The 24,001-nt window shown below is 46.7% G+C and overlaps 1 protein-coding gene across 2 annotated transcripts in view; it reads right to left on the bottom strand.

Annotated features, from left to right (window-relative positions):
• Window positions 1-24,001, bottom strand: part of PRKG1 (protein kinase cGMP-dependent 1) — a 353,715-nt gene that overhangs the window by 15,726 nt on the left and 313,988 nt on the right. For both annotated transcript variants that reach the window (XM_054288351.1, XM_054288352.1), the window contains exon 10: window positions 13,091-13,187. In XM_054288351.1, coding sequence (XP_054144326.1) covers window positions 13,091-13,187 — 97 coding nt within the window. The remainder of the gene's footprint in view (window positions 1-13,090; window positions 13,188-24,001) is intronic.

The following is a 24,001-nucleotide window of genomic DNA, read 5'->3' as shown; positions in this document are numbered from 1 at the left end:
CCTGCCAGCAATCCCACCTGCCTGCCTGCCAGCAGTTCCTTCCACCTCTCCAGTCATGATCCAGGTTTGTAACTGCGTGGCTTACTGCTAAAAAATACATTTCTAAACACCACGATTTTTAGGGAAAAGCTAAATGTGGGTGTTGCTCTGGGGTCTGTGGAAACCCAGAGCACTGGGAATATTTCTCCGACCCTGACCCCCAGGGGAGCACTGACTCTGACCCTCATTCATGGAGAAAGTTTCCTAAACTCCAAAATAGACCAGAACCCACAAAAGTGTGCAATAGATTGTAGAGAACAGTGTAGGTGTATCACTTGGTGAGAAATTTAGGTTTGGGGATTTTTAGTGTGTTGTGGATGGAAGCAAGATGGAGGGCACAGGGTGTCACCCTGGGTTTCTCCTTCATGCTGCTTCTTCTTCCTCCTCCATGGGTTTGGGTGGCATTTTGTAATTGGGTGGAAAAGTCCCCATTGCAGCTCTGTGGCATCAGTTATTGGGTTAAAAGGGAAAATAATCCAGGTATCAGTTGTTAATTGGATAGTTTAGTCTTAAAAGGCCTTGTCACAAGAGATTGTTGGCTATTTTGTGCCTTGCTGCCACATTCATGGCTGTGAGACTGTTCCACTGAAAAGAAATAATAAACACCTGAGTCTGAACATGAGCTACTGTCTCAAGTGCCTTCAATCCAGACCCAGAGAAACCAACAACTGGAACCCCAGCAACTGGTACCACCACAGGCTCAGGAGATGTTGCCAGTTAACATTTGGCTTCCTCAACCCCCTTTTCCTCCAGATCACCCCACCTGTGCTGGCTCTGGTTGGGAATTGCAGGGCTGGGATGGCAATTCCAGGATGAGCAAACCTGCCTTCCCAGCAGCACTCCCTGCTCATGGCATGGCTTCTCACCTTAAGCCTCTGCCCCCTATTTTTAGCCTGGTTCCCCAAGCTGGGGTTGACAGGATTTGTTTGCTTGCTCCCAGGGTAACCCTGGCAACTTCTGAACCCTGAGCCACCCCGAGGGGCAGGTCCCTATCCCAAATCCAGCTGGAAGGCAGCCAGCCTTCCCATCCTGGCCAACCCTCTCAAAGAAACCCCGCTGTTGACCTCCCAGGCCTCCAAGTCTGCTGAATTCCCCCAGCAGCTGCTCACAACAATATCCCAGTGAGGTGCTTTCCCCCTGTGGAGCACGAGGTGCCATCTGGCAACTTCTGTTTGGGTGTCCTTGTAGGAATTTGGCTTCTGCCAGAGGGAAGCAGCGTGGCTGTCACTGAGCCCTGCCACAAACCCAGCCTGACTTTAGGGTTAGGAGGCAACACTCACACAATCAGAACTGATTTAATGCCAGATCTGGGTTTGTATTGTTTTCCTGACAGGAATATGAGACATGGCACCTTTGTAGGACCATGGAATGTGCTGAGTTGGAAGTGCCCCTCAAGGATGATTCAACTCCAGGCCCTCAGACACCTCAATAATCCCACCATGCTCCTGGGAGTGTCATCCAAACTTTCCCCTGGGCTTTTCCCAGGCCACACATCCTGAACTTGAACAGTTTCTTGTCCACCTGCTTTGTTCTGGTGTGGTTCAGGGATCAGGGAAACACCAGAAGGGATGGGTTATCCATGGAAACACCAGGAGGAATGGTGGAATGGGATGGGTTTTAAGGTCCCTTCCACCAATTCAAAAAAAAGGCAGGGAAAAAGGAGAGATGCAACCTCTCTGGCTTTTCCATAGCCTTGTTTCATAGGATCACAGCTGGCTCCTCCTGTTGGAACTACCCCAAAATCCTTCCTTTGCTTTATGGTTTTAAACTTCTGCAGTTCCCAGGACACACAGAGAACACCAGGCCTGATTTTTGTCTGGTTTTTAACACTCACACAGAAATAAATATGTTTTTACACCTTGGTGCTTTGTCAGGCTGGCTGGGAAAATGGGTATTGAGGAGATGAAACCCAGAGCTCAATGGAAAAGAGGAAACAAGAGTTATGTGTTTCTTATCCTTCCTCCTTCCCTGCCTGTATTCCCTATAAATCATCCCTATGTGGGTGATATACAGTCTGCAACTCCAGCAATTCCTGTGCTGCTCCAATCTCAGCTGACCTTGGGAAAGTGGAAACTTTCATAAATATTTGTCAGGAGGCAGACAAAGCCCCCAGAAAGGATTTATTGCCCTCACTGAACATTCCAGGATATTTCCAAGGGATGGAGTGACAGGACACAGGGAATGGCTTCCCACTGCCAGAGGGCAGGGCTGGATGGGATATTGGGGAGGAATTGTTCCCTGGCAGGGTGGGCAGAGGCTGGGATGGAATTCCCAGAGCAGCTGGGGCTGCCCCTGGATCCCTGGCAGTGCCCAAGGCCAGGCTGGAGCAGCCTGGGACAGTGGAAGGTGTCCCTGCCCATGGGATGAGGTGGCCCTGGATGAGCTTTGAGCTCCCCACTCACCCCAGTTTCCCTCTGTGTCCCTCTGAATCTCCAAAACAAAGATGTTCATCCAAACGAATTTTGCTTCCTGTGGAACTCTTCCAATAGGAAGGAGCCAGAAATCCCTGCTTTGCTGAAACATGGCTATTTCCCCTCCACATTAAATAAGAACTGACTCAACAGCAGCACTTTAGGAGCTGAATTCCAAGAGCCCCTGCTTGCTGGCCATTGCCAAGGTCCTGCATTTTTCCTGTTTCCCAGCTTGATCTGGTGGAACCAACAAAAATAGCAGCAGCTGTTGCTGAGAGCAGCGTTTGCAAGCTGAGCTTTCCTGATCCTGGCAGCTGCACACACAGAGTGGCTGCTCCTGTCCCAGCAAGAGGGGACAGCCTGCTCTACCTGCTGAAGGGATTCCTCTTCTCCCAGGATGGAAGAGAATTCCCCAAAATCAGCCAGAGGGGTGGTCAGGGTCTTGTCCCAGGGAACAGGGACAGGACAAGGGGAAAGGGCCTCAGGCTGGGCCAGGGGAGGCTCAGCTGGGACAGCAGCAGCAATTTCTGCATGGAAAGGGTGCTCAGGCCTTGGCAGGGGCTGCCCAGGGAGCTTTGCAGTGCCCAGCCCTGCAGGTGTCCCAGGAAGGGCTGGAGGTGGCACTCAGTGCTCTGGGCTGGGGACAAGGTGGGCACTGGGCACAGCTGGGACTCCAGGGGCTGGCAGGGATTCTCCAGCCCAAATGATCCATAAAGATTTTTAGGAACTTTTCCACATCTCCCTTAGGCCAGATTCAGCCTCTCTCCTCACCTAAGTTTAGAGATAAATGATAATTTGCATATCCAAATTAGATTCCCACTCCCTACCTCAAGCCAACATTGATTTAGGGTTGTCTATAGAACACACTGTGCTGGGTTAGGCTGGAAAATAAGTCAAGACTTCAATAAACCCCATCTAAGACATGGCTCAGGGTGGTTGTGGCTGCCCCTGGATCACTGGTAATGCCCAAGGCCAGGCTGGACATTTGGAGCAGCCTGGGACGGGGGAAGGTGTCCCTGACATGGCAGGGGTGGAATTTTGGAGCTATAAAGTCCATTCCAACCCAAACCATCCTGGGATTCTGGGATTTTAGGAGAAGATGGGAAGTAAAATAATGGAGTAAAAGTGAAGTCTACAAGACACACTATAGGTTGAATTTCGAAGGATGAATCCTCCAAAATTAATTCAAATTGGGCAGCAGGGTGGAAGTTGTCCATGACAGTGACTTAATTTTTTTTTTTTTTCAGTAATCCAGATTCCACTGGTTGGGAAAGCCCTAAATTTCCTATCCCAATTAGAGCACTATGGGACTCTACAGAAAAATAATCTGCAAAATTATACACTAAGAAGACACTCAAAAAAGCAAATTTAACTATTTTTACTCAAATACTCAACTGTGCTAAACCCCTTTAACTCCACCCCTGACCCCTGCACTGAAAACTGATTTTTGTTGCTTGACAACAAACAGAGCCAAGCTTTTTATGAGTAAAGGGTAAATATTGGGCAAATACATTAAAATATATTAAAATTTTTGTCTCTCTATAAAGCCGAGAGGTAAAAATGATTTTTGCAGAAATGTCTGGAAGCGAAATGCTAAAAAGCAATGAGGAATGTCACAGGTTTCATGCAAAAAAATCATTCCAAGGAAAATTAAATAGAGGAAGGAGGATTCTATGGCTAAGATATGTGGGAAATGGAAAAACTCACTGCTGTGGGGTCTTGGAAATATCAAATGGAGTTAAACTCCAACAATCCCATCCATGATCCTGCTCTGCTTCCCAGTTTGGATTTGTCTGAAATAAAACCCCTATTTTTATGTTTAATTCCTGCCTCCAGCCGGAGCTGAAATCTCTGGCTCAGCTCACATCCTGATCCAGCCTCTGCCCAGATTTGATGGGCTCCCAACACATCCCATCTTCCCAAACGTTGCCAAGACTCTTTCCATGAGCAGACAAGCCCAAGGATGTGTTTCCATCTACAAAGGATGCCTTTAGTTTCAACAGGAGTTCAAAATCCAGGGAAAATTAAAACATGGCCCTGCAATGGTGGGATAAAAGTAGACATCCTGCACATGCTGGAGAAGGGAATATGCTGCAAATGTTGGGAAAGGATGGGAAAAAAAAGGGTCAGATCATCCCCAGGATTTTGCTGAGCTCAGAAAGAGTGATGTCATGTCACAGACATCTTTTATGGAAAATCCTTTCCTTAGGATTTTTCCTCCTAAGAAGCTGACAGGCCTCAGGAACAAAATGTAAACATTGATTATCTGCTGCTGTGGAATGCAACAGGTGCATCTGTGATTGGTCTCATAGAGTTGTTTCTAATTAATAGCCAATCACAGTCAGCTGGCTTGGACACAGAGTCTGAGCCACAAGCCTTTGTTTTCATTCTTTCTTTTTCTATTCTTAGCCAGCCTTCTGATGAAATCCTTTCTTCTATTCTTTTAGTATAGTTTTAATATAATATATATCATAAAATAATAAATCAAGTCTTCTGAAACATGGAGTCAGATCCTCATCTCTTCCCCAATTGAAGAACTCCTGTGAACAGTGTCACATTGTCAGATGTGTTTGGGATTTCCTTGGGTATTGGTCTCAAATTCCTCACTGAAATCCCCAAATCTGCTCCCCTTCATAGCAACCAAAAGATCCATTCTTTCAAAAGCCAAAAAATTCACAGAATCCTGGGATAACTAAGGCTGGAAAATCCCTCTCAGCCAAGCTGTTCCCAGTGCCCACCTTGTCCCCAGCCCAGAGCACTGAGTGCCTGTGGGATCTCAGTCTCTCAGAACTGGGGTGCAGGGTGAACAAGACCCCCCCTGGGGGGCTCGGGAGTCCTGGAATGCTGCCAGAAATGTCTGGTGGCTGGACTTTGATCCCACATGGGAGATGACATCAGTATGAGGACGGGAGGATTTCACTGGGGTGAATGGTGAAGGGACAAGTTAATTGGGGTGTGAGATACAGGGCTTAAGATTTCTGTACAGGGGGGTCTAGAGAAGTAAGATGGAGGAATTGGGGCGTGCCCTTCTCCTTCTTCTTCTTCCTCTAGACCTCCATCTTCTGTGGTGATGTTGGCACTCCGGGATTGGACCTTACTAGGGGAACACTGGTTAATAAGGGTAGAGGGTATTGGAGAAAAATGATAAATATTGTATACGTAACTCCGGGTATAAAGATAGGTGACCGCCCCAGGGGCTTTCAGTGTGTGCCCATGGCTGACTGCTGAGCAGAACTCTGTCAGGCCAAGAGAAAATCTTTTAGATAAGCAATTAATAAACACCAAGACCAAGAACAAATCTGAAGCTTCCTCTCGTCCTTTCGAACCCGGGGGCCCAAGGCCATCTTTGGGCTTTTCCCCAGACCATCTGAACAGCCCAGAAATCCCACAACTGGTGTCCGCTGTGCGGGCTATCTCCCACCAAACCTTTCGGGGGGGGGAAAGCCCTGAAGAGCTGAAGAGCCAAGAGAACAGCACTGATAACTCCAGAGGAGGGAAGCCTGAAGAAAGAAAGAAGAAAAAGAAAAAACCGGCCGGGAGAAGCTGCAAAAATCAGCAGTCACTGAGAAATCCCATCTCTCAGCTTCTGCTGAAGACAGCTCGTAGCAGAGCGGCCTGGACTGGGACCAGAAAGGCGCCTCTGATCCATCCCTCGTAATCTGCTGGACGGAGAACAAGGGCCTCCAGACCACGCTGGCGACAGATTCGGTAAGAAGGCCAAAATAATATTATGGGGGCAACACTCTCCCAAGAACAACGGGAAATCTTATCCACCTTACAAAGTGTAGCAGAATTATATACAGAAGGGATCCCAAAGAAAGAATTAAAACAGCTGTTATTATGGGCAAGGCTCAATTACCCACTTGCAGAGACATATCTTTTGTTCGAAGTCGGGTTTTGGCAAGAGATTAATAGGCATTTATATATTTTAGCAACAAAAAAAGATGAGACAGCGTTAAAGCTACTCTCGCCGGCAAGAATCATGTTACAAGGTATTGCAGTCCAGTCTAAAAAACTGGAGAAGCAGCGAGAAGCTGCGGCACCCTCAGAGCAGGGGGCGGAGCGGCAGAGCTCCGGGAAAAAATTAGCTCTGGCTTTAAAAGGCCAGGGGGAAAGGGCTCTCGAAAAAAGAGAGCAGGAAAAAATATTAAAACCCCCGATCAAAAAATGCAACAAACCCCAAGGGCGTCCTGAAACTCCAGAGAGTGTGGAGGAGTCAGGAGCAGAAGGGGGGGAGCAGGAAGATAAGGGATCGGGGGGGGGGCCTGCTCGCGGCGAAAGCGGCGACGCGGTGGCGGCGGCGGGCGCGAGCAGCGCCGGTGAGGATGAGGACACGCCCGCGGAGGGCGAAACTCGCAAAAACCGGGGGATAGACTCACATACCAGCGCGGGGGCGGCGAGCGCGCAAGGCGGGCTGAGGGAAAACGCGCGGCCCCGGAGGGCCGCCGCGGCGGGACGCAGGAGGCGCGCGGGTGTGATGTCAGAGCCGGTGCGACGATCAGCTCGAATCGCGGGTAGAGCCGGGGTGCCGGCGGGGGAGGCGAACACAACGTCAGAGGAGGAGGGGTCGGATTCCGGGACAGACCGAGGGGCGGGAACTTCGGAGGTGAAACAGGGGGGAGACGATGATGACGTCACCCTGGGGGACACCGGAAGTAGCTCAGAGAGCACGCACGCGCAGAGAGTAAGACGCGGGCGGGCCCGAGCCCGGTCCCCTGCGACGTCGCGGGTGAGGAGGGGCCGTGTTAGGGATTCTACGTCCCGCGGCTCCACACCGTCTCCAGATCTGGTGCCTTTAGTCTCGAGCCTCGGAGTTTCAGTTCCTTCCCCTCACGGGAGACGCCGAGCCGGAAGAGGAAGTAGGGTAGTCGAGATTGCACCGTCATCCGAGCCAGGGGGGCCGGTGACAGCGCCACCTAGTGGCAGGAGGGCAGAAGTGCACGACATGCCGGGTCGGCTCGGCGGAGCCACAGCGCCATCTCGTGGCGAGACTGCAACAATGCAGCAATTTTTTCCAACAATATATAAAAAGAAAAGCACCTCGAAGAAAACAATGTTAACACAACAAAGGGATTATCCATCTGATCCACCGATCGTGAGACATTTTCTAAACAACACACAGGCAAAGCTAAAGGGAGATCCTTTGGTTTTGGTCAGAAACCCAGAAACAGGTCAAATAGAGGGTCCTTTCAGACTAATCTCTTGGGGAAAGGGTCTCGCTTGTATCTCCACAGATCGAGGTCTGAAGTGGGTGTCGGTGCGGCATGTGAAGCCATTCCGAACACGAGAGCACGAGAACGCTGATCCAAGAAACAAAGAGACGAGTACTCAGACAGAAGTCGAGACTCAGACTGCGAAAAACGACCCAGAAGAGAAATAAAAAAAAGAAACCAAGGACCTTGGGGGGTTTTCACACAAAAGCAAAGTAATGGGTTTCATGATGCTTATGTGCATTGTTTTTTCATTCATTGCAGTAAGCAGTGGGGGAGATTTACCTGTTAGTCAACCAAGACAAAATGTATGGGAGGCTTTAGCTCGGGCAGCGAATTTAGACAGCATCTGCCTGACACATTCAAGACCAGGTAAACCGTTTTCAGCATGCATGGTTGGATTGCCAGTGGACCAATGGCCAGTTCCAGGGCACTCTGCAATTAACATTTCGTAGGTCATTAAAAATCCTATAAAAGAGTGGTGTGCTTGGACACACCTGCTTCCTGTGGCTTCTACAGAACCTCAGGAATTGGAGATTTTTGGGTCCATGACAATGAAACTCTGCATGCGGTTTGAGGCTCCAAAAGACGCAAAGGTGAAAACTATTGATTTAACTCCCACTCATGAATTTTATAAGAATGCCTCAGCTTGGTGTAAATATACAAAGAGAACTACCAAAGGATCGATCCAAGTTCCGGTGCAATTGCCGCGGGGTCTGTTCTTAATTTGCGGGGACAGAATTTGGCACGGCATTCCTGCTAATGCCACGGGAGGTCCATGCAGCATTGGGGAAATTTCAATGCTATCGCCTGATTTGAACGTGTTAAGAGAGGGAAGGCACAGAGAAAAAAGATCAATACAGCAATATGCAGCAGATTGCAATGATGAAATGTTTTCTTGGGACAAGAAAACGAGTATTGCTACAGCAATCTTCTCACCTCAGACAGCATCGGGGGTGGCCTTGACTCAGATCGACCGCATGGGTTGTTGGTTGAGCAAACATGCGCGGTCTGTGTCTGTCACATTGGATGATATGTTAAAAGACGTCAGTAGTGTGAGACAGGCGACTCTTCAAAATAGAGCAGCAATCGATTATCTATTGCTCGCTCATGGACATGGGTGTGAAGAGTTCGAAGGGATGTGCTGCATGAATCTCTCAGATCATTCAAAGTCAATTCATGAAAATATCAAAAATATAAAGGACAGCATAAATAAGCTTGGTGAGATCACAGGATCATGGATCGATCAATTGGCAGAATTCTTTGACATCTCTCCCGTTTGGAGAGGAATCTTAAAAATAGGGTTTTATGTTTTAATAGTTCTCCTAGTCCTCATACTTGTTGTCCCATGCATATTTGCATGTTTAAAACATGCAATGAATCGGATGGCGAAAAAGATCTTTTTGGTGCAAACAGAAGGGGGAGATGTGGGATCTCAGTCTCTCAGAACTGGGGTGCAGGGTGAACAAGACCCCCCCTGGGGGGCTCGGGAGTCCTGGAATGCTGCCAGAAATGTCTGGTGGCTGGACTTTGATCCCACATGGGAGATGACATCAGTATGAGGACGGGAGGATTTCACTGGGGTGAATGGTGAAGGGACAAGTTAATTGGGGTGTGAGATACAGGGCTTAAGATTTCTGTACAGGGGGGTCTAGAGAAGTAAGATGGAGGAATTGGGGCGTGCCCTTCTCCTTCTTCTTCTTCCTCTAGACCTCCATCTTCTGTGGTGATGTTGGCACTCCGGGATTGGACCTTACTAGGGGAACACTGGTTAATAAGGGTAGAGGGTATTGGAGAAAAATGATAAATATTGTATACGTAACTCCGGGTATAAAGATAGGTGACCGCCCCAGGGGCTTTCAGTGTGTGCCCATGGCTGACTGCTGAGCAGAACTCTGTCAGGCCAAGAGAAAATCTTTTAGATAAGCAATTAATAAACACCAAGACCAAGAACAAATCTGAAGCTTCCTCTCGTCCTTTCGAACCCGGGGGCCCAAGGCCATCTTTGGGCTTTTCCCCAGACCATCTGAACAGCCCAGAAATCCCACAAGTGCCACCTCCAGCCCTTCCTGGGACACCTGCAGGGCTGGGCACTGCAAAGCTCCCTGGGCAGCCCCTGCCAAGGCCTGAGCACCCTTTCCAAGCAGAAATTGCTGCTGCTGTCCCAGCTGAGCCTCCCCTGGCCCAGCTTGAGGCAATTCCTGACAATTAAACCCAAAAATTAGGAGATTTTCAAGAGAAAAATTACCTTTCCAGTAAAAAACTTTGCGTTACCTAGGAAAAGCAGCTGCCTTGGGAATTGGAAATTGGGCACAATTGGAAATTTCCACCAAAAAATATCTGGGTTCTGCATCTGTCAGCCTATCAGAAGACAATTGCAGTGGGTTTTTCCTTGTTATCTAATTAATTCACTAATGGCTTTGTTTACAACATGGGCTGGAGGCTGGAGGAGTTTTAATTGCACTTGAGAAGCTGGGGCCAGATTTCTCTTAAAAAACAAAGCTGAAAAATTCCAATTGTGTCCACTTTGTACAGAGCCTGTAAAACATGGCTGTGACATTTTATGTGCATGTTTTTATTTGTGCCTTTAGAAATCCCCATATTGCAAAGGAATTTGGCTTTTTGGGGCCACCACGAGGCCAGAAGGAGTGCAGAAGGCAAGGATGTGATTTTCAGTCTCCCTGTGCTCAGCCACCACCTACAGGCACCAATTCCATGGAAAAATTATTCCAATCCTGGATATTGAGCTACTCCAATGTGTTTATTTCAGAGCTGTCAAAAATAATCTTGATTTAAACCCAGAAGAACTGACCTAGAGCAGATGCTCAGGAGCACAGGACTTGAGTGAAAAGGGAACTAAAGAACAAAGCCAAGAGCAATAAAGGTGAGCAGAGATGATTTCTGAGGGCTGGGGACACCTGTCCTCCATCTCTGTCACATGAGGTGACATTCCCTATCCCAGTGGCACTTGAAATTCTTATTTTCCAGATGTTAATCCTGTATCCCACCTCAGAAGAATCACAGCTGACATAAAGCAGGGAGGCTGAGCTGTAAAAAGGAGTGGATGCATCCCAAAAAGTCCTCTCCTGCCTTTTACTCTGGTTCCTCCAACCCTGGATGATTCCATCCCTCAAGGAAAACCTAGATAAAAGTCAATAGCATAGCCCAGTTTGGGATGAAGAGGAGCATCCATAAGGATGATGGAAGAGCCACCAAAAACTGAGCAAAAAACCACTCATTCCAAACTTTGGAATTTTTTCCCTGAGATACAGAAAACAAAACAGCCCGGAAAATCAAGACAAAAGGGGATTTCCATGTGTAATACCCATGGAATTGAAAATAATTTCTATTTTAGGATGTCTGACCTAAAAGCCATATCCTTGTGCACGGATGCATGGAAAGGGCGACCTCTCCAAGGCACCAGCATTGCCAGAGGAGTCTGGAAAGCCACATCCATGGAATGTTATTCCTTCTTGGCCAATCCCAGTCCCAGATATTCCAGTTTCCCCCAGTAGCCCTCTCCAGTGGTGACATTCTGAGGCTTTGTGCCCAAAGCTATAAAATCCCTTTTCCTTGCCACATCCTTCACTTTTTTTGATCCATTTTACTCCTGGAAAGCACAAAAACTGGGAATGTTTTCCAGGAACATTCCTGCACTTCCATTTTCAGGCAATAAAAGAGCCAATTCCTCCAATACACTTCACATTTTTAGCCTGAAGCAATAAACCATGTTTTTAATGGAGGAGGTGGAAGCATGAGGCAGCAATTCCAGGCTCAGTTTTGACAAAAGAAATATTTTTTTGGCTTTGGAACAAAATTTCCTTCTGTGGTCAAGAAAAACCAACAAAATCTGGTGTGCTGAGCTACACTTTTAAATATGTTTTATCTATGTGCAGTTCAGAGCTACAAAAAAATGAGTTTATCCATCTATCCATCATTTTCCTGTTCAGAAGAGGGGCACCCACACTGGAAGAAAACCTCTGGGAATGTTTTTCCCACATCAGGTGGCTCCAGGGCTTCTTGGAGGCTTTTGAGGTGTGAACATCTGCTCAGAATGGAATATTTCTACTCGAGCTGACACCTTGAAGGGACAGAGCATCTCCTGTTCTTCCTACCTCCTGGGCCAGGGTCCCACATCACCAGGGTGGGGTTTTTGTCACTTAAAGGCTGTCCATGTCACCTGGCCATGGCCACTGGTGAGGGTCCCACCAGCAACCCCTCATGGACACAAACTTTGCACCTCCCAAGTTTTTGAGGTTGGCAAAACCCCTTAAAAATGAACCCAAAACCTTCCCAAGGCTCAAACCAAGCCCCAGACTGGTGGGTCCCTCACTACAGGGTGGAGAAGGCAGATGTTAATTTAGAGGCAAATCCCTGGTGTCAGGAGAGGAGGAAGGGACTTCAAAAGAGAGCTTGAGCACGACCTCCTGCTCTAAAGCATCCTCAGCAGGTGACTCCTTCAAAGTACTCATAAATTAAATATTCATAAACAAAATAATCATAGATTAAACCCAAAACCCCAGGAAGGAACCAGTGGTCCCACAGATGTTCTTTCCTCCACAGGATTTCATATCTAGTCAGAAAAAGTCAGGGAAGAGCAAGCTGAGCTTTGCACACCGAATCTCCTCTTTACGTCACAAATAACCACCAAAACCACCCGGTTTTGCCCATTTTACAATCGTTCATCTCCCACAGGGTTATGGAGAGGAGGCTTCTCTGAGGTTTTGTGGTGGCAACAGTGACTCTGTTCCCCCTGTGCCCGGACTTGCAGGAGTTCCTGACATTCTGCTTGAGTGTCCGGTGTCCGGAGCTCCTCCATGGTGTAACCCAATTCCCTCTTCCTACTCCAAGGTTTTGTGTTGCCTTGGTGCTGCAAACAACTCCCCTCTGGCTCTGCTTTAAAGGAGACCACAGAGCTCCAAAGCTGCAAGCAGGGCAAAAAGCAGGCTTGGATTTTGTCTTTTTTGCACCCTGTTTGGGGTGTGTTTTCATGGGTCGGGCGCTGAGTGTTCAGCTTTGAGGATAACCAAGTGCAACCACTCTAGAACTGAATAAAAAAAGTGTGGGAGAAGCTTTCTACTGTTACTCTGAATCTGGTTAAAAAAGATTTTAAGTTGCTCTTCCAATCCCAGCGCTCATCCAATTCTCCAGGTTGCTTTTAAAAGGCCATAAATCAATGCCATGAACCACTTAAGAGAGAGAGGAGATGTGTGCTCCTCTCTCAGCCTAGGACATAAATCCTCCTTGCCTACTGCAAAGCATTTATTGGTACATTTTTTATGTCTCAGGAAATGTAAGTCAGCTTGCTTCACTAGACAATCCCAGCAGATCATTTTTCTCGGGGTTATTGGGGCGTGATAACAAAGAAAATTAAGCTTTTAACACAGCAGTTGCATGAGGATGTGACACAAAGAAGAAGAGGTCACCTACCAGCTCCACTCTCCCGAAGCCTCCGACTCCCAGGGTGTCGATGATGTTGAAATCCGACAGTTTCAGGTTGGCAAAGAAGGCAGCTTCGGCTTCATATCTGGAGGTTTTGAGGCGAAAAAATGGAAATTTCTTAGAGGTGCAAACCTGAGCGGCGCGCGCCGCTGCCGTCCCTGAGCTGTGAGAGCCTGGGCCAGCCTTTACCTGCTGCACTTCCATCTCAGCTCTCAAAATTCACTTTTCTGCTGCTCCCAATCCCAGCATGGCTCCGGAGGGCACGATTTTCCAAATTTTCAAATTTAATGGGGTTTTTTTTTTCCATAGCAAACATCCCTACTGAGGGTGCAAAGCCAATGCCTGGCACCGCATTGCAGCTCCCAAGGCTGGGCATTTTCTATCCATCTTCTCCTGGGTGAGGTTTGCTTGTAAATATTTTGGTGTCTTTAAGGATTTTTTGGAAGATAGAAGTCTCTCCTAGGAGTTTCTCATATCCACAGGCTGGCAGCAGTTTCTATAAATGTTTATTGGAAGTGGCAGGATCACTAAAGGTCCCCGGAGAGAAATCCCAGCCAGGTTTTATGAAATCAGATCTGATAAAGCTGCAAATGCCTGAAATGAATGACTTCAGGCACAGATCAACATTTCTATAAGGATATCTTCACTTGTTCTCCTCCTCTAAACCCACTCAGAGCAGCCATCCCAAGCCAGTAGGTCCCAAAATCCTGATGCTCTCTGTTTATCCCCACAGCACCACGTGCCTGAGTAAGGAACATGCAACTCCAACCCGAGCAAGCCTGCCAGAATCAGCTTCCCATGCCTGTCCATGACCATAATTCCCCCAAAATAGCTCCTTGTTAAGGTTTAGGGTATTTTTAGAAAGGCTTGGAGGGGAAATGGATGAGAAGGATCCACCCCCTCCATAAAATGTGACATTTGTCTGCTGGAGAGTCCCTGGGTGTGTCCAACCTTTGGCTGTGGGTGACTTTATGGGGTAAGAGTTGGCTGGATTATGGAGAGAGGCTTGGAGGGTGCAAGGCTTCATTTTAGCTGGAATAGCTTGGAATTAACAGTAGGGAATAATCACTGGAGGCTTTGCTGGTGCAGGGTAACAGCAGTGGGAAGATGAGCCACCATCCCACTCCCGTGGCCAGCTTTGGGACATTCCCACCCTGATTATTTCATTAACAGATTCCCTTCAAACCACCTCCTCTGCTCTATTTAAAACCTCAATGCCAATGGGGGAGAGAGAGCAAAACTCCATCATTTTCCAAGTGAAAAGGGAAACCTGCAAATAAGAGTCCAACAATGTGAAAGGTCACATCACAAAGCCCCAAATCTGAGGCAATAAAGCACAATTTTCTCCCAGGGGCTGCTGTCAACAAATTACTTCAGCTCTGCTTTGTTTTTTATGCTGTCACCAGATCCTGTTGGTGACCTTGCTCCTGATGCATCTGACTTTGGAAGCCAATCAGCTCGGAGCCTGCTGTGAACTTGGGATAACCTTGTGTGCCACAGCTGCTCATTGATCCCTCCGTGCTCATCACGAGGCGAACGCTGAGCTGGCACTAAAAAAGGATTGAAATGTCCCCTCTCAAAGCACAGCACAGCCACCATTTCAGGGCTGACAGAGCAGTGAGTGCCTCTCCTTTCTGTGATGAATGGACAGAGCAGTTGAACACCTTTAATGATTTCTAATTGCCAGGAAGATGAAATCCCAGCTTGGAAAATTTTCTGCCAATGCACAAATAGAGGTAAAATTTCAGGGCCAGGGTCACACCATGGTTTGGGTTGGAAGGGACCTTCAAGACCATCTGATTTCAACCTCCCTGTCATGGGCAGGGACACCTTCCTGGGCAAGGAAGCTGAAATCTTCTGGATTTGCATTGGAACATGTCAAAAAAACCTGCATTATTTTGCTTAGAAAAACACTTGCTGCATTCTTGGCATTGCTTTGGGAAATCCCTTGGCCAATTCCCTCTGTCACACTCCTTGGATGTAGTGAGAACACACAAGTGCAGCAAAGCAGATGAAGCAAATTGGATGCATTTTTTTTCCTAAATACAGTGCAACAAACCTCCAAACCCCAAAAGAAATGCCAAAAATATGCAGTGAAATCAAAACACAGGAAAAAACAAGCAAAAAAATCTCTTCTCATGCCCACTAACAACAGTCCCACTGGAATTCTGTTTTATTCCCAGCTACAAAAGTCCAAGTCCACTTAAACACCAAATTCATATAAATTAAGTTGTTATGCATTCCAAACCTGCTAAGCTGGAGGATAAATATCTTCACAAAAAAAGATGAAAATACAAATATTCCCAAGCTAAATCAGAACCCAGGGGTATGATCCTCATCATGGAGTTTAGAATTCCTTCCAAATTCCTGAAGCTGAGCGTGCTGCTCCCTGAACAGAAGCTCCCAAGGTTCTGCAGTGTGAGCTCCTCACTTGACAGAGCAATGGTAAAAAACATCTGTGGTGTTTGATTTTACCTCCCAAAGTAAAGAGGCACTGGGAGGGAAGTGCTAAGGAATACAGAAGGCAGCTTCTGTAAATTTATGTAGTAATAATAATAGTAATAGTAATAGTAATAGTAATAGTAATAGTAATAATAATATATTTAACAAATTTAATATATTTAATATATTTAATATATTAATATTTTTCTGTAGGAAAATGTTCAGTTCTGGATCAGCATAAAGAATCTGGAAGTCAGGAATATTTGGGACATTCACAGGGTGGCTCAGGCTGGAAGGGACCACACCTGGTGTCCCCTCCCTGCTCCAGCAGGGCCATCCCAGAGCCCAGGGCACAGCATTGTGTGCACCCAGCTGTGCCCCAGCCCCAGAACAGAGGTGGGATGAGAGCAGGGATAGTTTGGCCCCACTTGTGCAGGATGAGGTGAGAATAATTAACTCCTTTGTAGGATAAATCCACCTGTGCCAGGGCAGGGTGCTTTTCTCCACCTTGGAGATGCCACAACCTCATGCCATTCTTCTTTAATCAAGCAGTTTTATTGTAAATCCCAGCCTTATGCCATGCTTGGAGACTTCCCAAATAATCACATGCTTTTCTGACTCTGGAAGAGTTCAAATTCCTGAATTAATTGATGGGAGGAGTGCTGGGAAGACACCTTGGAGGCACAAGTGGCATCACAGGCACACACTGGAGCTGTGCACACACCAGGCCTGAGCTTCCTGCACTGGGATTTCTGGGCTTGTTTGTCTCCAGTGGAATTAGCTGTAATTAAAAAAGAGCCTTTCCCTGGATATTTTGGTAATTGTGCTGCTCATCCCACGTCAAAATGCCAGGAAAATTCCAGCTGGAAGTGCACAAGAAGAAAAGATACAGGGAAGGTGTGATCCAAAAGCAATGAACAGCCTTTAATAAAGAGCTTTTAAAATGAAGGTTGAGCTTTTCACAGGAGCTGGTGGGACACCAGGAATCAACTCCCAGTGTTCTCCTCATGGAATTTTTTGCTTATTGAAGCAGGTTTTCATCACCTACTGAGACTGGCCCACCCTTGGCAGGGCTCACAGCCCACTCCTGAAGCTGACAGCAGAGTGGGACCTCAGAGAGCAGCACAGGAGATGTTCAGCTCTGAGTTAGGCAGGAGCATCCTGCAGAGCCTCCAAGCTCTTCTCCCAGATTTCCTGTGAATCTGTATGGCAAAAATCCTCCTCTGGAAGAGCTGGGGCTTGGGAACACCACTGCTTTCCCTGCCTCCAGATAAAATACCTGTTCCTGAGGAGCTGCCTGGCCTCAGCCTCCTCTTGGGCATGGACAGGCACCACATACAAGACATCAGAGCAATCAGGAGGAAATTCCACCTTCCAATATCCCAATCCTTTGAAGTGGCAGTGCAGGAGACACAGCCCAGATTTCTAGGCAATGCTGTGCCCAAGGGGAGAGGAAATCCTGTGGTTCCTCACACTCCTGGAGTTTCCCAGCATTTAAATGGGCCACTGCCTCCTAGGATGGTAATGGCTGTGAGAGATATTTCAAGCTTTGCCTCCTAAAACAATGAACAACAACAAAAATAATTAAATAATCTTGTTACCCAGGCAGCTGATGAACTAGAAAATGTGAGGAGCAAAGGTTTGCAATTACCCAGCTGCTGAAGTAGCTTCTGATTCCCATCCTAACTGTGTTGGGAAACACCAGACATCTGTTAGCAAACTGTCATCTCCAGAGAAAACTTGGCTCCTCTCCACCTGCAGGCTGCCAGCCAGCCAGGAATTGCAACCAAATGAGAACCAAACACCCTGATCTGAGCAAATGCCACCAGTTTGGGGGGATAAACCCAGAATTTGGGAGCCTTCTTCCCCACTGCCAGACACCAGTTTTGTTTAACAAGCAGCCTTTAATTTGTTTTTTTGGACAGCCTGGTCACTACCTCACCCATCACAGAGGAAAAGCATTTCTGAAGATGGAAATTATGGAATCTCTGCAAAAACTGGGAAAAGTGGAGCTGCAGCACCTGGATGGTGATGATCAGAGCCAGTCTGCAAGGAGACACAGGTGAAGTGAGCCTGAGATCCACAGGTGGGATGAGGAGGGAAATACACCCCAAAACCAAACCTTATTTCTGTGCCCACTAAAAGTCCTCTCCTTATGGTTTTAAGATACCATGAATGAGATGCTAAAGGGGTCAGAGAATCATGGAATAGTTCAGCTTGGAAAGGACCTTCATAATCTTGTTGTTCCAACCACCTTCCACTAGACCAGGTTGCTCCCAACCTTTTCTTGAACACTTCCAAGATGGGGCAGCCACAATTTATTTCTTATTAAATGCTGCTTCAGCTGATGGGGCACTTTAAAAAAATCTGTGTAAAAGAAAGCAAAATTTCCCCCAAATCTTCAGTTCTGTGACTATTCTAACTCTCCATCTGACTGCCCATATTTTAGCTGGGGTGAAATGACCCACTGGGTCTGGTCCATCCATGGGATCCTGTCTGCCTGGTACCCTGAAATCATGTAAAGCTCCCTAGACTGGATTTGTGCTGTGTCAAATTTGAGTGAAAGTGAATAATGGGAAGTGGCAGGGACATGGCTGCAATTCCTGTCACCAGGAGGTGACATCCTTAAAAGTGATGTAAGGAGGAGCAGATGCAGCAAATGGTGGCAGGGCTGCCACAGCTTCCCTTCCCTTCCGGCTCCAATGGCTCCAAAAAGCTCAGGATCATGTCTTTCCAAGGAATTTGGGGCAATGGGGAATCCAGGAAGAGCTAAAAGTGAAAACAAAGCACCTCATGTTGTGTCCACATGAGATGTTGAACTTTAGCTGTGCCCTGTTTGAGGGACACAGGCAGGGGACACAGGGGAACAGGGACAGTCACAGCGCACTGACACAACCAGCAGGATCCAGAGCCTGGGAATGCCTGGAAGCAAATTCCTGGGAGGCACTGAGAGCAAATCCCTATTTCTTTGTGGTGTGGTGGCACTCATCCTCTCAGAGGTCCCACCCCAGGTGCAAACCCTTCTTATCCAGCATTGCCTCTGGATATCAATCCATGGGGTCAGGACTTCTAGGGAGATGTTCCCTGACAAACTTTTGGAGCAAGAAAAAACAACCAGGGCATGAAACCAAGCCTTGTTGGGAAAGACCAAACTCGCTCCCCAGACTTCTGTAGGATCTGAGCACTCCCAGGTCTCCATGGATTAGTTGGAAGGAGGTTCTGGCCCCAAAATGCCCCTCGGGCAGAGCAGGCAGTGAGAGCAGGGAATAACAATGTTCTGAATGTAGGAGTGATGTCTAGAGAAGGCTGCCCTAGAACAGAGGCCAGACAGAGTTAAAGAATAAAGCAGGGATTTATTAAAAGGCCTCACTGGATTCACCTTGGGCAGCACAAGAGCCCAGCCAGGGCTGCACCCAAGGTGAACCAAAATGGGCACAAAATGGACACCTGGTCATGGGGTCTGTCACTTTGATCAGTTCTGCTCCATTTGCATATTGGAGTTCATTGTCCAGTTACAGCTTTAGCCCATGCAGTCCCATCCTGTTTGTTTTTCTCTCTTCAGCTCACGTTGTTTGTGCTCTTGGGCTGAGATTTGGATCATTTGTCCTTGGTCCCCAGCTAGAGGAGGAATTGTTTTGTCTCCCTGCTCTGTGCAGAGAGCTCACCATCCCTTAATGTGAAGCTCAGACCCACAGACACTAAAGCAGCACAGAGTCTGAAAAATATAAAAGCTAAAACCTGAAACATCATGTGAAAGGCCTCTGTGCTCCTTCCTCTGCATACCACATGTCCATCTCCTCATGAAGCACAAATGCACCTGGGAACTTCCCAAAGCTCCTTTCAGGGAAATCTGCCATTCCAAGGAAAAACTGCCATTCCAAGGAAAAGCCCAGCTCTTTGCCTGTTTCCTTGTCCATCACAAGATCCTTTTAGGAAAAGCTGCCATTCCAAGGAAAAACCCAGCTCTTTGCCTGTTTCCTTGTCCATCACAAACATTACGGAACAGCTGAATTCATTCCCAGCTCTGTCACGTTATTGCCATTTATGAGCTCACTCACAAATTCAGATCCCAAAATTATTCCAGGATCTCTTCATCAATAATTCCTGCCTGGGATTAGCTACCCTATAATGCCAATCCAGTCCAGGGAGGGAAGGATGCCAGCCACTGACCCTGGCTGCTCAGAGAGGATTTACCTCCAGATGAGGATTTGCTGCCCTGCCCCAAGGAAGACCAAGAAGAAGAACATAAAACTCATCTTCTACTCTCAATTTTTTGGTTTTTTTTTAATTGCAAACCACACTGAAAGAGTGGAAATATCGATCTGTGGATGGATCCAAGGTAAACAGATGGGAATAAAAACCCAGGTATTCCTTAGGTCAGGTGTTCTCCTTCCAGCCCACCCTTCTGAGGTGGCTTTAACTCCTGATTTAGCGGCTCCTCTCACTGCCTTCCACATCTGACACCTTCAAAAAAACAAACCAAGAGCCCTTTGCTTAGGATTTTTAAAAGCCTGCAGTTAGGATTTTTCTTTAGGATTTTTTGAAGCTGCAGTTGCTGCAACCATTGCATGGAAAAGAAAGGCTAGATTTCTTTTCAAGTCCATGGTTTAAGGGCGGGGAATTTCTCTTGGATGCCCCAGCACCTGAACTCACAGCCTTTCACATCTGGAAAAAAACTGCACATCCCTGCTTCAGATTTTCTTACAGAAAGAGAGCTTTGAGTGGCAGCTAAACCAGACATTAAAGCCATGGCATCTCTAACTTCCTCTGGAAGGAGATCTGAAATTAAAAATATAAAAAACTCACAGGTTCATTTGTCCCCTCCCCTTTTTTAAAAGCAAACCACTTTTCAGTGAGAGCTCAGCCCCACAAACATGATACTGTGCTGTTGCAGCAAGCTGAGCTCATCCCAGGTTAGTTCAGTAGTTACACAAGGAGATTGGTTGGAATTATGGGGCTTTGAAGACTTGGATGTTGCACAGGTCTCACCCAGAATTGTTACTGAACACACTGAAATGCAGCCAAAGCAGCTCAGAAAGTGTTTCTTTGAAAAGTCTGGATTTTCTGAAGTGAGTTTTGTTGAAGCCCTAAATGTGCCAAGAGATTGGTGATACCTCATTAAACACCTCGTGCTGCTGAGTTCAGTGTCTCCCACCCCACAGTGGGACCTCATCTGAGAGAAAACCCCTTCAAATGCAAATTTCACCCTTTTTTTCACCCAGATATTCACGTAGGATCCTCTCCTCTTGTAACACAGAGAAGTCCATCATTCCCTTTAAAGCTCACAACAGCCCTCAGGAGTCTGAGCTCACAAAATCCCAACCCTCCATTCCCCACAATTTGTGGAATTGTTTATTACACATCTACAAGATACTGATGGGCCAGAAAAAGCCACAATTTTGGTGGAAGAGCCAAAAAAAAAAAACCAGGATAGAAAATGCCAACTGATGGGAGCTCTGTAGAGATCAGAGTCCAGGTGCTCTCAGGAGAGCACAAAGAGAGTTTTTAGGGAACACAGCCCCTGATTTTCTCTGGAAGTCACAGGGAGATCCACATGGAAATGTGTATTTGTTTTTCAGATGCACATGTTCATCCTGAGCTCCTAAAAAACAGCTCCATGCTTCCAACAGGACTCTCCCCCACCTCCTGCTAAAATGTCCTGAAATAGTTCAAACAAGACACCCTACAGGATAGTCTGATTAAACCCCCCAATATTTTAATCCATTTTAATTAAAAGGGGAGGAGGGAGGATGTGGAGTATTCCTTCCTCTGGTGGAGTTTCCTGTTCTGTGCAGTATTAGAGGATATTGCTTAAGGATGGGGATTGTTCCTTCTCTTTTCCCTCCCTTTTTTCTTGTCTCTTGTTTTAACTCTGGGTGATTTTAGCTGGAGGCCAAAGAAATGCCTCACATCACATTCTATCCTGGCCCAGGGAACAAAATCCTAAGGAAAAGCAGAAGATCTCTCACAGCACCTCAAATGCTGCACTAAGACCTCTCACAACCTCATTTCATTCCATTGGGAATTTCTTTTCTATTTTTGGGGATATTTTTGCCATTTTTTTGAAATATTTGGGGCATTTCTGGGCATCTTTGGGGCATTTTGGGACATTTTTTGGGGACTCACCTGTCCCTCTTTGCTGTCCCTTGGTCAATGGCAGCGCCACCAGGAGCCAAATCCAGGGGAGTTTTGTGGGAAATTTTGAGATTTTTTTGGGATTTTAAAAGAATTTTTAATAATTTTTTGGGAAATTTTTGGGGATTTTTTTCAGAACTTTTAATAAATTTTTGGGGAATTTTCTTGAATTTTTAAAAAATTTTTTTGGATTTTGGAGGGAATTTTGGGGGATTTTTTGGGGAACTTTTGCAGAATTTTGGGAGGATTTGGGGGGAATTTTTTTTAATTTATGGGGAATAATTTGGGAATTTTTGGTATAAAATGGAATTTCGGAATTTGGGAATATTTGGTATAAAATGGAAAAGCAATAAAATGTTATTTATCAACAGCCAAATAAATTCATATTCAAATCATGGAATCCTGGGGCAAATTGGGGTTTAAACCCCCAGATTCAGCAGATTCAGATTTCTGTGAGAACGCCCACCCAACTCCTAAAGGAATAACACAAAGGCTGTGGAAAACAAACTTCCCACAGTGATCTTTAATGCCCTTGAATATTTTAGAAGGGGGAAAAAAATGAGTATTTTGATGAAAAAGGAGACAATTCCCTGAATTCCCTCTTTTGTCCTCATTAGTTTCAGATTCAACAGTTTGGATCTATAGACAATAAAATCTCTTTGGAAAATAAGTAATCAAGGGTGTTTCCTTATACTTTTCTGACTGAATTCAGAGGCAATACCTACAGATCCCTTGGGGATTTTTTTTTCTTTTAGAAAACACCAAGGGGAAAATGGAAAACAACTTAGGAAAACAAGAATTTTGCATTAAAATTCCAAATGAACTCTGCAAGGCCAATAAATCCCAAACTGGATTCTAAGGTACCATTGAACAACACCAAAGGTATTTTAGGGAAAATTTTGGGATTCATTGGGAAAGAGCCTCAGTTCCACCCTTGGAAAGCCAGACATGATCTCAAGGAAAGTTTGGCCTAATTACACCTTGAAATTGCTCAAATCACAGTTGTGCTCTACAAAATCTCCCCAGCTAATTGCAAAGTGCTAATTACATCCCAGGACCCCCAAAAATGGCTCAGCTGAGCACATCAACTCCAAGGGGCCATTTTGCCTCCAGGTAGGACCTGCATGGGAAAGGTCACCATGGCAACTTGGTCGCAGCTTTCTCTTCTTAAATGTTTTAAGGAATGTGGGGAACAGATCAATAAATTGATGATGTCAGACACACTTATTTGTCCAACTCGCTGTGTTCACCACTTACTGTGCATTTGTTCAAGTCCCAGGGGTTTCAGGCAGCTCTGTCAGTGTTTTGCCCTCGGTTCTCTTTTCCCAATGGGAACTTTTCTCCCTGTGGGAGTAAATCCCTTGCAAGAGGGATTCCAGCTTGGCAGCTGCTAAGAGGCAGAGCTCTACCTTGAGAGAACTAGTGCTCCTTCTCCAAGGGCTGCTGAGGGGCAGAATGGGATCACAGAATGGTTTGGAATGGAAGGGACCTTGAAGCCCATCCAGTTCCACCCCTGCCATGGACAGGGACATCTTCCACTGTCCTAGGCTGCTCCAACCTCATCTTGGACACGTCCAGGGACCCAGGGGCTTCTCTGGGCACCTATGCGAGGGCCTGCCCAGCCTGCCAGGGAACAATTCCTAATTCCCAATATCCCATCCAGCCCTGCCCTTTGGCACTGGGAATGCATTCCCTGTGTCCTGTCCCTCCATCTTTATCCCTCTGGCCAATGCTCCAGCCGTGCTGCCACTGCTGGTGGAAGCTGTTCCATTTTACATCCTAATTTACTTGGGAAAAAAGAGGTGACATGGAAGAGGAAGGCAGGAAGGATGGGAATATCACAGAAAATCCTCCTGGAAAAGTGGGAGCAGGCAGGAAGCAGACTTTCCCTCACAAAGAGGGGTTTAGTGCTTCCCTTGCAGACAGATGAAAATATGGGAAGAGCTCATTGAACCAACCCCACCCTGGGATCTCCCTGCACCAAATCCCCTTCTAATTGGAGTTACCTGCTGAGATTTTGCTTTTTTGTGTGAGCATTGCTTTGGAAAGCAAAATCAATATCTTGGGCCACGCAGGTCCTTTTGGTTCCACGTGGGATGAACTCTGCAGAGGCAGGAAGAGTTCAATATCTCCACACAAACAACCTTTACCTGGCAAAAGGCAGGAAAAGGCAGAAGAATGAAGGGTTCATTTGGAGAAAATGTGGAGAAGCAGGAAAACCAAAGCACCTGTGCATGCACAGACATCCAGGAAAGGTCTAATGGTGAAGAAGAGGAGAATTAGAAGGTCTCAGCTGTCAGGAAGGTTATTTTGGCACAGGGG

This window comes from Melozone crissalis, unplaced genomic scaffold, assembly GCF_028551555.1.
Source record: "Melozone crissalis strain CALT ecotype California unplaced genomic scaffold, PUWL_Pcris_2 ptg000062l_1, whole genome shotgun sequence".
NCBI lineage: Eukaryota > Metazoa > Chordata > Aves > Passeriformes > Passerellidae > Melozone > Melozone crissalis.
Note: the sequence above shows the minus strand (reverse complement) of the source record. Positions and strands in the feature narration are given on the sequence as shown.